This window comes from Sycon ciliatum, chromosome 1, assembly GCF_964019385.1.
Source record: "Sycon ciliatum chromosome 1, ocSycCili1.1, whole genome shotgun sequence".
Taxonomy (NCBI): Eukaryota; Metazoa; Porifera; class Calcarea; order Leucosolenida; family Sycettidae; genus Sycon; species Sycon ciliatum.
The window spans coordinates 49789350-49804846 of record NC_088643.1 but is presented as its reverse complement, the minus strand read 5'-3'; the positions used below and the strand labels follow the sequence as shown (position 1 = coordinate 49804846).

General features: G+C 47.4%; 1 protein-coding gene across 3 annotated transcripts in view; it reads right to left on the bottom strand.

Moving 5' to 3' along the window:
- Window positions 1-2388: 2388 nt before the first annotated feature.
- Window positions 2389-15497, bottom strand: part of LOC135830872 (uncharacterized) — a 45925-nt gene continuing 32816 nt past the window's right edge. For all 3 annotated transcript variants that reach the window (XM_065343080.1, XM_065343082.1, XM_065343081.1), the window contains exons 36-51: window positions 14312-14671; window positions 13135-13296; window positions 12705-12800; window positions 12099-12401; window positions 11397-11810; window positions 10788-11120; window positions 10152-10351; window positions 9796-9913; window positions 8967-9302; window positions 7636-7779; window positions 7136-7309; window positions 6511-6717; window positions 4643-4774; window positions 3902-4054; window positions 3400-3440; window positions 2389-3163 (exon numbers count right to left, since the gene is read on the bottom strand). In XM_065343080.1, coding sequence (XP_065199152.1) covers window positions 3031-3163; window positions 3400-3440; window positions 3902-4054; window positions 4643-4774; window positions 6511-6717; window positions 7136-7309; window positions 7636-7779; window positions 8967-9302; window positions 9796-9913; window positions 10152-10351; window positions 10788-11120; window positions 11397-11810; window positions 12099-12401; window positions 12705-12800; window positions 13135-13296; window positions 14312-14671 — 3306 coding nt within the window. In that variant the 3' untranslated portion in view covers window positions 2389-3030. The remainder of the gene's footprint in view (window positions 3164-3399; window positions 3441-3901; window positions 4055-4642; window positions 4775-6510; window positions 6718-7135; window positions 7310-7635; window positions 7780-8966; window positions 9303-9795; window positions 9914-10151; window positions 10352-10787; window positions 11121-11396; window positions 11811-12098; window positions 12402-12704; window positions 12801-13134; window positions 13297-14311; window positions 14672-15497) is intronic.

The following is a 15497-nucleotide window of genomic DNA, read 5'->3' as shown; positions in this document are numbered from 1 at the left end:
ACCGGAAACCGAACGACAAGCCGATGTACATCAACTGCCAGTCAAACCATCCACCTACAATCATCCAGAACCTACCTGCATCGATCAGCAGAAGACTAACAGATATTTCCAATGATGAAGACGTCTTCATAGATGCGACTCCGATCTACAGTGACGCGCTGAGGAAGAGTGGATACCGGGAGAACGTACAGTATTTTGACGAGCGTAAAACGGACGAGACAAAGAAGAAGAAGAAAAGGAATCGCCCTCGGAACATCATATGGTTCAACCCACCATTTAGCAAGAACGTCGCCACCAACGTTGGACATCGCTTCCTCCAGCTAGTGGCCAAACACTTCCCCAAAGGCTCAAGCCTCAACAAAATCTTCAACCGGAACTCTGTAAAGGTTAGCTACAGTTGCATGCAGAATATGGCCACTATCATCAAGCAACACAATAACACGATTCTACGACCCAAGAAACAAGCTAACGGAGGTGACAACGATACCAGGACTTGTAACTGCCGGGCGAAAGACTCGTGTCCACTGGACGGAGCGTGTCTAACGGAGAGTATCGTATATAAGGCAAGAGTCACCGCAGGTATGGAGAAGAAGGAATATACTGGATTAACAGCAACAACATTCAAACAACGCTACTATAACCACCAATCCTCATTCCGCCACAGACAACACGGGAAGGACACCCGCCTATCGCAGTACGTCTGGACCAAAAAGGATGAAGGGAAGGCATGCAGCATTCAGTGGGCGGTACACCGCAGAGCAGCGGCCTACAGCAACAAAAGCAAAAGGTGCAACCTGTGCCTGGCGGAAAAATTGGCAATCGCGCAAGCACCCAAGCACCTCTCTCTAAACAAAAGGAGTGAGCTTGTGTCGAAGTGTCGCCATGAGAATAGGTACTACCTTCGGAACTTTAAACCAGCTACAGCCATCACCTAATTGAGTAAGAGACAACCAGCTCCAGTGGTTGTCACCTTTCACCACTTGCTGTCATTCACGCTTTGCACTGCCGCTATTTACACTTTGCTTTGTGAGGATATAAACCAATACTGATCCAGATTTCCAATTACTGTTTTCTGATGATCGCTTAGTGCGTGAAACTCTGAGTAAAAACACTTCCTCTGTCCTCCTATTGTTTGTATATCACTAATACATAAATCCATTGATCCCCGAGCTGCAGAGAGTGCTTTTAAATATCAGAGACAGAGCTCACTACTACATACATGTAACCTCGGGGTTATGTACTCTTGTTATTACCAACTGGGAGCACATAGCCCCAAGAGTGTGCAACTCCTGATCTCTTTTAAAGCTATGGGTGCAATACTCTCGGTGCAATGCACAGCGCGCTGCCTGTAAGTTACGTAGTGCTAATGACGATCCAGCTGCCTTTTATAGATTTGAGTTTTCCTACGGTTTAGCCTCAACGATTTCATGTGCCATTATGGTAAGGGGCCATCTGGCATTATCGATAATTTTCATGAAACGAAAAAGTTTAGTTAGGACCCTCACCCACCCCCGTGAACGAAAAAATTGACTTGACAGCTAGAATCCATAGATGTCTCACATTTCAATATTATTTTAATTATTTTTCCTAACGAAACTCTCCTTGACCTACCCATAAACGAAACTTTTTCTTTTCGTGCAAAAGATCGATAATTATGGACAGCCCCTAAGGCTAAGTTCAAAGGCAATGCCTGATTGCCTGTGGGTGACGCATCACATACAGAACCATCCGAAGTCTCAGAGGAAAGCGGATTTTGAAGCAGGAAACCGTAGCAGATCAATAATGATGCAATGGCCCCGGGGCATAGCTCGTGGTTGCGTAATCCATGCAGCGCGCCGTGCCAGATCCCATAATGCAGAGTTGCATACTCTTGGGGTTATGATGGCCCGGGGGGGGGGGGGGGGGGGGGGGGTGGTGAACGTGAGAAGCTAGTCCAAAACCACGGCGTGCCTCATACGTGCATTCAGATGAGCCCGTTGCCGTTTCACGGCTTGCTAGTAACTAAACGGTCCCTAATGATGCACGAGTTCTTGCCTTTACCAGCTCGCATGACTCATGACTCATATTCAGGCAATAAACTTTTGAGCATGCTGATCGCTAATGTCCCCATTCACATCCAAGCTGCATGCTCAAAGCTGGCTCATGGTTTATATTGAAAGCAGGGAATAGTACAATACCTGTAGTACTCCCTGATTGAAAGCCAGGAACATGACAATTTTAAGTAATAATCACAAAACCGGTGATGCTGGTGATCATCGCGGCTGGCAGTGTGCAAATCTCTCCAGCGCGCAAACCTTGAATTATGAAAGTGGAAGGTGAATTCTAGGGCACGGGGTTCACACACACGTACATGTCCACACGGCACACGCACACTACGGTGAACACTGGTAGAGGTAACTGATGGCTTCCTCTGTCATGGCACGGACGTACATATTCAATTCGAAAGCGCTTGCAAAAACTGAAAGGATAATCACTGCCACAAACACAATACCATGAATACTAACAGTGGGCAATCAGCGCACGGCCGTCAATGGTTGACAAATAGTGACAATGACAGTAGCTAGGAGAAGAAGAGCACAATGTCATGCTGTTCTACCTGCAGAACTAGAGGAGCTAGATGGGAGCATGGCCTTTACATGAAACCATTCTATTTCAATGATAATAATGATCGAAAATAGGTCAGAATGGATTAAAAAAAAAAAAAAAAAAAAAAAAAAAACAGCAAGTGGACCAGCAACCACAACAATGACGACGATAACACCAACAGCTGGAAAGAATATAACTTGGCTCGTGATGCCACGGGAGCGAGATAATAATATTGAAATGGGTATAGACTATGAAGCAGCAGTACACAGTGTCACGGTCACCGAGAGTGCTGTAGAGTCCAGCTCTGGTTCGAATCAAGACCAACAAAATAAAAATAATAATAATAGCTCAAGTCTCACGACTAGAAATAGTCATAATAGCTGTGCTGGCAGCACCAGTAGCTAGCACAGCATACCTAAATAGAAATACAAACATTGGAGCAGCTCAGCGTTGGAGCGTGACTAAGTAGAGAATAACTAGTACTATACCTAGGAGTAAGAGTGCTGGCAGTCGCTGGAACACCGTTCGAGAGGATACCAGCGCCGTGCGTGCTGATCTTGGCCGGCTGTGCACAATCCTGATCAGCAGAACATGCCGTGCGAACAGATACGCAAACAACGCACGTACACGCACGTACACACACACACACACACATACGCACACACACACACACAAGCACAGATCCATGTAATTCGTTAGACAGGATCATCACCTCACACGGCGGGAATTTCAACACATCGCAATACACAAGATTGCATTCTAGCTGGAATGCACAGTGGCAACTGAGTTCTTAGAACTATCACCGGCACATACCTGGATGTTGATGGTGATGTGCGACGTGCTTTCTGAGTTCCCTGCAGAACATACACAATGTGCAGCACAGAGCCAGTCAAGCAATGCATCGGGGGGGGCAACACTGGACTACAGCCAATCTCCACATGTGATAGATATATCGAGCCACTCGGGACTCTGACCCATGGATTCTGGTTGATCATGGACAAAGTTCCTTTCGTTGCAAAATTGCTGTGCATACTGAAACACAAGGAACTAAGGCCGTTCCTGGGTTACGGGTATGCGGCGGTGCTACTGTGCGGCTTGAAAGGCACCAGACATCCGAACGGCGACTTCTTATGAGTTTTAAATATGCCATAATACATCAAAAGATCTTCAGTTACCAACAGAAAAAAGAAAGATTGCTATAGTTATAAGGGGGCCAGTGCGGGCAGAGATTTGTACAGGGAGGCCAAACGCATGGAGCTGTCCATTGAACCGGAACCTGCCAAGAATACCAGTGACCAGTACCAATTTGCCTTACCAGTGCTTCCTGAACTGTCCGTTGCAACATCGCCCAGAGGTCCTGCGACAGTTCGAGGCGCTCCAAAATGGCCCCGCTGGCTTTGAGCCGTGCACATTCCGACACCAGATCATCCAGTTGCGTGTGTAAATTGGAAAAATTCGATGATATATCCTGCGTGGGCAGACACCCAAACCACACCAATGCGAGTACCATGCTTGTTAGGTTGACTTAATATACATGTACACGTACGCGTGAGCTGAAGAGTGTTAGACTACAAGGACATCTATTGGAAAGAAATTGTGAACCACAACTCCCCCAGCCGTTTTGCTTTATCCTTCTCACTGGTGTTTGCAGCACCTGTTTACTGTGCTTGAATTTCCAAGCAGAAGCAACACTTGTGTACTAATAGCAGTATATCTATTCCTCCTGGAATTCACTCCAGGTTTTGCAACAAGCAAGTCACCTACGGAAAATACAGCATTCCTTGAAGGCTTGATCGAACCCAGCATTTTCTTTCACATGGAAGCTAAAGCCAATGTTTATCGTTCTGTGAGTACTCTTTCCACCCACCCTACTGGAATACCCCACCCCACCCCCACCCACACAGACGGCGAATGCGGAGTGATGGGACGTGCAGACCCTATCCACAAAATAGCCTTCTGCAACTCCGCACTAGTAATACAAGAGGGACACTACGGACTGTACGACTGAGTGGGGACAACGAGAAATTAGACATCATTCTAGGTATAGGAATCTAACCTGTAAGCACCAGAGAGACGCTGATCGTACTCCAGTACTTCCCAGACTTTCGGCACTAGAGGTTGCTGCTCCGTTCAATGACGTGAGCATGTCAATAAAGCCATCTATATTGTTGAGAAGTTCTAGGCGTGCCTGCAAAACACACAAGCAAATAGGAAAAGCGAACATTGCGGCTCCGTACCAAAAGTGCACACTCCAGCATGCACTAGTCACATGAAAATGGAACCCGAGGAAGACATGCCTTCCTCAGACTTATCCTTGAATTGTGGAATTGGAGCAGAGGCAAAATTCAAAAAATTGTCTACTCAAAGTTTGAGATTATGGCAAGGCAAATTATAGACTTTAGACTCCATCGTCACTCTCCCAAGTAGGACCATGCGTGATTTGCAAAGCCGTTCTATTGTGTATCAATTTTGTATGCTGAAGGCATGGTAAGACAAGTATCCGGTAGCCATGTCCTTTCTTGAGAGCCAGCGAAAATGAAACTTATAGTTTCTTTGTAACACATGTATATAGGTTCTTGTCTCTATGTGTGTACTTGGTCCGCCCAGTTAAAATTGGCGCTTATCTTCACACTTGTCTCAGGAAAGAAATACTAATATTTGAAGCAAGCCACGATCACAAAGCACTATATACATGATTATTTACATGTCAGTAAGCAACTCAGTCGAAAATTCAAGCAAGTTACACATCCTCCTCGCCACTATCGTCGCTGGAGGAAGAGCTCAAAACGTACGATCCGGACAACTGCTGCACGGGTCGTTTCATAGCTTGTTCCACTTCTACTTGTCTCGAATCACGCTCAAAGGCAGTGCCTGCCTGTCACCTTCCCATCAGAAGCTGAGTGAGACTGCCCGCATGTTGACTGTAAGTGTTATCCCCGTTCGTCGCAATAATGCGACTTTGTTTGAGACAAAAAGGCAACGCCATATCAGTGTCCTTTTTTCAAATCACCTCTTGCGCTTATCGTACTTGCTGATCAGCACCCGTACCCACGCGTACGCGAGCCGCTGGTGCTTGTACATGCAGCGCAGTGATAGCTTCCGCGCTTGATGTAGCACCTGTGCGTACTGCACCTACAACGCCGTGCACCAGGCTTTTCGGCTAGTTTCCTGAAAGTCTTTTGCACGAGTGTTTCTCTCAGGACTTGGTGTTTCCTTTGATAAGCTCCTTTGCCCTGTCCTCTGTGAGCTTCAAAGTGTGTCCGCCGGATTGGTCTCACTTACTGGAGACATCGACATGAGCTGCAGTTTCTTCGTCAGCGATTTGCTGGTGATAGCCCTTCACTAGGCGCTGTACTGTGCAAGCACTCAAATTCAAGCTCGCGAAGCGCTTTTTCAGCTTTTCTAAACCTCCCCGGGGTAAACAATCCTTGCCATCAGACAGCTGGAAGTAGACAGAAACTATATTCTCCATCGCTCTGAAATGCGAACATCCTGACCTATTTTACGGACTCGAGCGGAGGTTGCAGTGTTTTCTTGCGCTGACGGAAGTGTTCGTCGGCGGCAGCTCCGTCAAAAAGACTCAAACGAACCGATCGCAACTTCTGTGATGGTTTGTGCTGCCATGGCGTCGGATGCAATGGTCAATGGTCATGTTCGGATGGTGAATCGGTGGTTCCATGCCGTGTGGCACAGGCAAAACACCAAAAAACCAAGTGAGAAGATAAGCGCCAATTTTAGCTGGGCGGACCAAGTATTTTAAAAGCAGGAGATTCCTAATGAAATCGGAAAGTGTCCCGGAGGAGAAGACTAAACATGTATCAACCCCACGCACAACATTATTCCACTGAAAGGTTTTCAATCGCACACCAGTAGATAAAACAAAACAAAACTGACGTGCATGCACTGCTAGTCACTGGAACTTACGTTAGTTGTTGTTTGAAGAACCTGAGCTTCCTCTCCGAGAGTCTGTAGCTGTTCTTCTAGTCCACCAAGTCTCTGTGCATGGACCTCATTGGCCTCAGAGTGCGGCGCAAGTCGACAAAACTCATCCGCCTCGGATACTAGCTGAGTTAGAATAGCACCCTGAGCTGTACACGTGTTTTCGTCGAGAGAGCTTGTTGACAACAGCATCTGTAATACACATACAGCAGTAATACGAACGGGCTATAACGTTGCTGGGACACAGTACAATGGTATAAACAATAGGTATGAAAGAGGTTAGACGCCACGCCCTAGTGGACTGCATGCAGGGAAGGCTGACATGACAGATTATTTGCTGCGTCCAAAACAGCCCAACTTCATCACAAGATAGGAAAGGCTGCATTACGAGTTTGGTGGACACTTGCAAAAAGAATGCAGGGCACATGTGAGTCTTCAAGTGCTCGCATAAGCGTTGCACACACACGAATTCAAATGTGAACAAGGGCACCTCCTGCAATCAACTAATCATCATCAACAGTCACTGTAGCGTATGGCATGGGGTTCATCTCCCGCGCCTGACCTTCATAAGTGCTCAGTTTTCCAAAGCCGCGACTGATACTATACTAACCTTCAGTTCTTCAGCCGTGGCCCTCAGTTTCCATGCAGATGACAGCGACGTGGCGCGCAGTGTCCTGATGTTCTTGAGAACACCTGATATCCACTGCTCGATCAGCTCAACATCATGCCAGTGTCCAGTCCATTTGTCGTGATTGTCTGACGCCTGCTCCTGACTAGCCATTGCCTGGACACATAACACATAACACAGCAGCAGCAGCAGTACAATGTAATGTAAACTGTGTGTCAAACCCCATACAACCATGCCTATTGTGAAATAGCATCAGCACAGCAGACACCAGCTGCATGCACCGATGGGGTGCTAGAAAAGGACACGTCGCGCGCATGACATCACCTTCACATGGAGAGTCGTGCATGCATGTACCCGCATGTACCAGGCATGGGAAACGTGGGCACGCACAACTGGCACATGCACAAGAGAAGCAAGCATGGCTTTTTTAAATGACTCTCACAGCATAATGAAAGCCATTAAAAAGGATTACACGTTCTTACCTCAGCCTCCAGTCGACTCCATCGCTCCCAGTGGATTTTCAACCTCTCCGGTACACCAAGCGTATTGCTGATCTTTGTCGATAGCGAAGCGCTCAGGTTCTGCAGGCTTCTGTTGGCCTCGGAGGCTTCATGACACGCTCGACTCTGTACAACCACCGCACAAGCAGCCAAGAAGCCGTAACACAACAGAAAAGCACATAACAGTTACACGTACAGATCACTAGGAAAATGAATCAGATCAGGACTACTACAGATCACTAGGAAAATGAATCAGATCAGGACTACTACAGATCACTAGGAAAATGAATCAGATCAGGACTACTACAGATCACTAGGAAAATGAATCAGATCAGGACTACTACAGATCACTAGGAAAATGAATCAGATCAGGACTACTACAGATCACTAGGAAGGTGAATCAGATCAGGACTACTACAGATCACTAGGAAGGTGAATCAGATCAGGACTGCTACAGATCACTAGGAAGGTGAATCAGATCAGGACTACTACAGATCACTAGGAAGGTGAATCAGATCAGGACTACTACAGATCACTAGGAAGGTGAATCAGATCAGGACTACTACCGTAGTGACGCACATAAAGGCACATGCACTTATGAGCGAGTTTTTGCGTTTTTGCGTTATTTTTTAGCGGGTCGTTTTGTCTCGCACATAGGCACATGCGCTTCAGTTTCTAGTGTACCGGTACCTTGCATAATTATGCAAAAAGTGCAATACCGCAATGCACATTGAACTATGTGAACATGGTGTTTTTGTGGTGTCTGTGTGTCGCGGGATGGACAGCATTTAGGTTCACTTATAAGCCCATGCGCTTATTTGTGAAGGTGCGCTTATTTGTGAGGGTGCGCTTATTTGTGAGGGTGCGCTTATTTGTGAGGGTGCGCTTATGCCCGGGCATAGGCACATGTGCTTATATGCGTGTCACTACGGTAGTGTCCAAATATAACAGCCCATATCGTTCGGCCTGACAAAAGGAGAAGATCACCTGCGGGCAGCTACTCATTACTGTAGGACATGTATAACATCATATGCTACAAAACAGTGGCAAGACTGTGTATCTGTTTCACACTTGGTATCAGCATGAAACACAATCTGCACAACCCCTTGTCTGTACACTGCCTTCTATCTTGTAGTATCTACACAATCATGTAAACGTGTGCACCGTGTACGCCACTCCTCAGAACGACTGCTTGTATCTCTCACTCCAGCAATTTAGTTAGGAACTGAGACCATCGTCAGACCTGGGCCGGGAAGCCGCAAACTACCTGAAGTTCTCTGAGGATGGCAACGATCAAGATGATTTAGACATACCAGAGCGGCACTGAAGGCATCGCCATTTGTCCTGACATCACTGCCAACAGGGACACGCCTTTCGGTGATGCCCTGCAGCTCGTCCAGCGCTACTTCAGCATCCCGGAGGACACGCCGAGCAGCTGGCAGCTTGCCCCCGACACCCTGCCACTCTCGTCTCAGCTCGGCCAGGAGTGCCTGGCAAGACTGACGGCTTGCGCGCACGCGATCAAGACTGTCCGTTAGCTCTGCCACGGCTGCATGGGAGTGGTGTACGGAGGATCTCTGCAGACTGCCAGCGAGTTCGCCTATTCGCCGTTCGTCCGCTTCACTAGCATTTAGACGTGTGGACAACGCCTGGCACACAGAAAGAGAAAGGGATAAACAATACAGAAATGTATCATATTACAAGCGTGGAAAATGAAAGAGAGAGAGAGAGAGAGAGAGTAGCACACTCGCACAGAGTACCACCATGCCAGGCAACGAGCATCACTGCTTTCTATGTCCACAGTGGAGATGGATATGATTCCAACAGTAGTCACTATTGAGCCCAGAACTCTAAAAACCTGTGATTTCCACCCTGCATTTGATATTTGTGCCCCAGTGAGAAAAACTGGTACAGAAACAGTAACGAGGACAGCCATGCATACTCTACCCGGAGCTGCCATACAAAAGTGAAACTTCTGCCTGATATAAGTGTGGGTGGGTGGGTGGGTGTGTGTGTGGGGGGGGGGGGGGGGGGGGTCCATGCTACCGATGTTCTGATTCTTTGTTGATTCAACTTTCAAATAATACCTGTCAGTACATTATATCTGTCAGAATTAGGTTTCGATGACCACCAGCTACTTACAGAAAGGTCCTGTAAATGTGCTTGCAAATCAGCCTCATTGTCACAGCCGCTCAAGTCACCCTCCAGCCGATTGCACCGTGCAAACAAATTCGATAGCGCCACGCAGGAGTCTTGGAACCTTGAATATAGAATGAAAACACAGGAGCAGGGAGAAATTTGTCATCATGTTACACTGCACACAGGCAGCCAAAAGGAAACAATTAAAGACATAGAGAAGAGGACCAGTACACAGGGTGTATAGGTACATGAAGTAGGTCTAACATGAAGTAACAGTTGACTAAACTCTAACCAGAATACGGGAGCAGAACGTCACATACACAGCACAGTGGAAGAAGATTATAATCCATAGAACCTACTCATTGTGTTGGTTTTCACCACAGGTCAGGGCATCGGCTAACTGGCCAGCTTTCTCCGTCAACTGTTCATACTGGCTGCGACACTGCGTGTGACGAGTGTTCGTGGCCGAGTCGTCAACGATGTGGTGCTCCATACGCCCGAAGAGGCCCTGCAGTTCTGCAAGCTGGCCTTGCCGTTCAGACAAGGCTTGTCGCAAAGACTATAAACACACACACACACACACACCCACACCCACACCCACACACACACACACACACACACACAGAGACACAGACACAGGCAGACATACCGACAAACAGACAGATAGACAGACACATACACACACACACATACGCATGTGTGTACCCATACATGAGCATACATACCATCATCAACAAACATACGCAGCAGGTGCACCACATTGAATAGACATGTCGACACAACTGGTTCAACATGCACACAATAATACCCACACAAACACAGCTCACACTAAGCATGGCCTAGATCTAGCTGATCAGTTACACTGGAGTTGGTACACGCAATTCCACATAGATGTACAGCACTTTCTGAGTTTCTCTGCACACTACAATGGGAAAGTTCCCGAAGCCAGGATGATGGGGAGCAATCTAAAGTTCACACCACATCACATCACGTACCACTGCACTGCACTTGTATTCTCCAACTGCATCCCAGGTGTCTAGCGGGCGGCAAAGCTGCTTGTACTTCATGGCTGCCTGCTTGTTGCCAGTCTCCACCTCCATCAGCTTTCCGCGGTAGGTGACCTTGACGACTGCCATGCTGTTCAGTTCCTGTCGACACTCCATCACACCATCCAGCAATGCCTGGCGATGAGCTACTACGGCGCGTATCCTCGCCGAACCTGAGCCATCCGTATCATCACCGTCGCTGGCGTCATCATCCGAAATGCTCTCGATGAGGGATTGAAGGCTTGTCATCACCGTTTCCGAAGTGAGCACTTCCTCCAATTCCTGCAAGAACAGATAAAAGGTGTAGCCAACTTTAAAAAGCATTCGCGGCAGTTCACCAGGAGTAGTGGCTCCACACAAGCTGCATTTGGCAAAGTACCAAGTGCAGCAGCAGCAGCAGCACTAGCCTTCTGAATAGCATCACTACCTTTCTCAGAAGCATCACCTCCTAAACTGGCTACCATAGGTTTGACAGGCTTACTCGTACACCACAAGTCACAACGACAAGATATTCTCACGTGCAACAATCAGAATGATAAACGTTTGAGTCTCTCTCACCTTCACCCGCTCCATCTCTTCGGGCCACCTTGCGTACTGCATAGAGGCTGTGTTGACTTGAGACAGGCCCTCCTGTACTTGCTCACAGACCTTTCGCATGTAATCCACTCTGGTCCACACCTGGCTCCAGTGCTTGAGTTTCTCCAGAAGTAGAGCCTGACGGGCCGATAGCTTCTGCAGCAGAGCCTCAAGCTGATGATTGCTATCTGCATATCTCTGTTGCAGGGCCTCGATATCAGATCTGGGAGCATCTTTATCCTCTTCCTCGTCCCCTTCCTCAATGGTGTCAATTGACCGAGACGGAGGTGGTCTCGGTATAGTACTGCGTGGAGGAGCAATCGACTCCAGCTTTGCAAACTGGGCGCCAAATTGCTTCATCTTCTCTTGGTGTTGCTGTGCCTGAGACACCAGACCCTGCAAGAAACCCAAGAGCCAACACTCAATACCAGACTACGTACACAGCACGGGGCCTGTCAATACGTTACAAGACTTCTCCACCACTTTCCGTCATAATAGCATCAAAGCAGGGTGAAGTAGAAAAATGGTGGGCACATCTTCACCCTGACAGCCCAGTTGAGTATGCCACTGAGCAATATCTTGCCGACGTTCACCGATTTATCACAGCCACTATCTAGTATGTACAATCCCTTTTCTCACTGACATACAACTAGAACTTGCTTATTGCAGGGCATTTGAACCTACCTGCATTCTTCCAAGTTGCTCACTGCACGAGGACATTTCGGCGATATCTTCTGTCAAGAGCGTCTCCAGTTCAGCCTCTGTCGCCCGAGTCCATTCCATCACAGACGAGATCTCCTTCTTGGCCTTGCTCCACATTTCTCGTAACCGCGAGACGGTTGCCAGCCGTTGCTCAAGCTGTTGCCTCACCACACCTTCTTCTGTAGCAAGACTGGTAAGCTCCCCATCACTACCATAGGATGCCTGAATGGAAGCATTCATGTTGTCTAGTCTCTTACGCAGGCCAGCCAAAGACTGGCTAGCAACCTGTGGAGGCACAGAAGAAAACGGAACGCACATGGATCCGCAAAACAAATTAGCTAATAGAAAAGGCATTAAGAAAAGTGCCACCGGTGTAAGCTACTAGTCTAGGTGTGCTGTTTCTATGCTATAGCTTTAGAATGCAGCAAATAGGAAATATCAAATAATGTACTCATGTAGTACATCCTACACTGTGTAATCTTAATTTTCAATTTGGGGTTCACACTTCACAGAATGCACACAATGCAAAGATTTTCCATTTTCAGCACACTTAGGACTCAACATGCTCCAGTATACTTCAACTATTACCTGGCACTTGATGGATTCGTTCTGAAGATCGGCCTCATTCGCTAGTAGCAACGGCTGTACTATCCCACTGTTGACAAGAACTTCCAGCAGCTTACCCTGCACAGTAAAAACAATACAGGAAGCAAACAATGCCACCATGACGTGAGATACTAATTTGGCCACAGCCCAAACCTAGACCAGCAGGAAGAGCAGCACGGCCTACAGTGCACAGGCAATGGGACAAATTGCTTCTTAGCCATATTAGTTAATCTATTCGTAGCCTTATTGAGTTAGTCTGCTCATCAATATGTCATGGTCAAAGTCACTTCGCAGTGAGGTCTTGTTGCCAGGAAGGTATACAAAAGTAGGTGATGCAGATACAACAATGAAAATAGAAGCAGAACCGAGCAGCCGATCAGCTGACCGGCCATGTAAACCAGTCCACACTCACCACTAGCTCAAGGGCTATTGGGAAGGCCTTGACATCACGGTACTGACGAGTCAGGCGATCACACAGGGGTCCGTCCGATTCGCAGCGAGTCTGTAGCTCTCCAACACTGCCCTGGACTAACATTGCCTTACGCTGGGCCGTTCGGATAGAGGTGCGAAGCTCCTACATGGACGCATACGGCACAAGCTATTAAAGTTGCTGTTTACATTTAAATAGTGTTCGGTACTGTGAGGGCAGAGCCAGGTGACACAAGTCAGCGATGTAACAAGGTTATATTTTGCCGGTATCCCGGGTTTCATGGTTATGCTCGAATCTTTGGACAAACAATGATGCCACTAGTGATACCTGCCTAGGGTTATCGTAGGAGAGAGGCAAGAGAAACAAAACGGCGTGGCAATTTAGCGCGGCAGATGAAGGCGAAGACGAAAGCGCCATGCCTGGACGTGAGGGGAGAGGATGATGTGCGGGATGAGAATGAAGTCTGACGGTCAGGGGTGTAAAATAAATTCATGGGAATTGCCACGAAAGTTGTTGATGAAAAAGAAACTTCACACATACTCTTCCTGCAAAAAAATTGTCACCCCACGGCATGGCATGGCGCCTTTATCTGCTGCGCTAAAGTGACATGCCGGGTTTTTCTTGCTCCTCTCCTACAATCTAGGTATGTACAACTAGCACCACCATTGTTGTCTAAAGATTGGTGGATATCAATGAAACTCAGAATAACAGCAAAAGTAGCCTTGTTTTGTTTTAAAATGACCCTGTATCACTGCGGACTTGTGGAAACATGGAATAGACTTGAAGGAAATACTAGTAATCATATCTGATCACACTGAAAGCTGGGTGACCTGCAACAAGAGTACCAAAATTCTAGAAAGCCTCATGGGTAGCAGGGATGAATTTATCCGGTATCGCATCGCAGTTTGCTACGCAAAATCGATCTACTGCTACTCAAAAATCACAGTGACATGCAGAAAACTGCCATACATACATGTACAGGCTATCCATGCTTTTTGTAGCTTACGCCACAATTGAGATTTTGCACAGCAAAAATTGCTATGCATAAACATGACAGTAAATTCATCCCTGGGTAGTGAATCAAGGACCCCAAATATACATGCACTTCTTGAATGAAAACACTGGTGTGGTCTGCTATAGGACAAATTAGGCCACTCACATCAAGCCTGGTAGCACAGACTTCATGCCGACTCGCCGCGTTCTCCAGTTCTTGAGTAGTTGGGAATACCTTGCGGCAATCTTTGACGTAGGCCCGAAGCTCTCCGCAGCTACCCTCCAGCTGCGACCACATTTCACCAAGCTCCTCGAGAGCACCGGACGTGTCTTTGTGAAGGTCACCCAGCCGCTCTACTTCCCGCTTCAGGTTGCTGACGTGCTCCATCACGTCTGAGAACTCAGGAAACTGGCTGGCCCTCAGCTCAGCACGGCCCAGGGCACCAGAAAGTTCTGTTCCCATTTCATAGCAGCTTTCAATGACGGTATCTAACTTCTCCAGGGTCCAGTCACCAGTGAAGCACTCCTGCAAACCAAAGCAGACGCACAGGTATGAACAGCGATATCAAAACCCACACATAAATAGAGTACAGGTGATGTTGTCACAGGACATCGTTAATGAGCACATCTCCAATCGTGGGTCCATATACCTACCCACCCTCCTGTTAGAACTTCTAGTATTACTACTTGTTGATTTGCTCTCTCCAGCGGGAAGAGAGTTAGGGGACAAACTTATCGGCTTTCTTTCCAGAATTGGAGCCAGAGAAGGAGGATACATCAATGCGGCTCAGGAAAGTCCTCTTCTTCTTTTCTTAATTAATGCCCAGCAAAACAACTTGCATGCCATAGCACAGCATACCCCAACTCCCACAAAATGACAGCCATATGCCATCTCATGAGTCGCCCCAGTGACTTTCCGACCTAAGACAGGATAATACAGTCGGTCGGCGGATTCCACCAATGGAATTCCTATACAAAAATGTCAACTCTCACATGTACATGTATATAGAATTTACGCGATTACATCATCAGTTGGGATGCGATTACATCATCAGTTGGGATGCTTCGGCGAAGTGACGGACTCGCTGCACAGCGCTGCACTTGCAGTGACTCAAGCTGCATACTTGCTGACTTAGAGTCCGGGAGGCTAAGGTCCATCATTACTTTTTAAGTACCTCCCTCGGGCGAGGATGCCTTTTCGCCATGAGTGATGTAGCAAGGGCATGTAACATTGTAACAGTGCATGTACGTAGTGAAGTGTACTAGTATTGTGGCCCGGTACCATACACACCGCTACATCTCTGTTTCTTTGCTACAAATTACAATCTCCCTTATTGATCCAGTCACTCGCT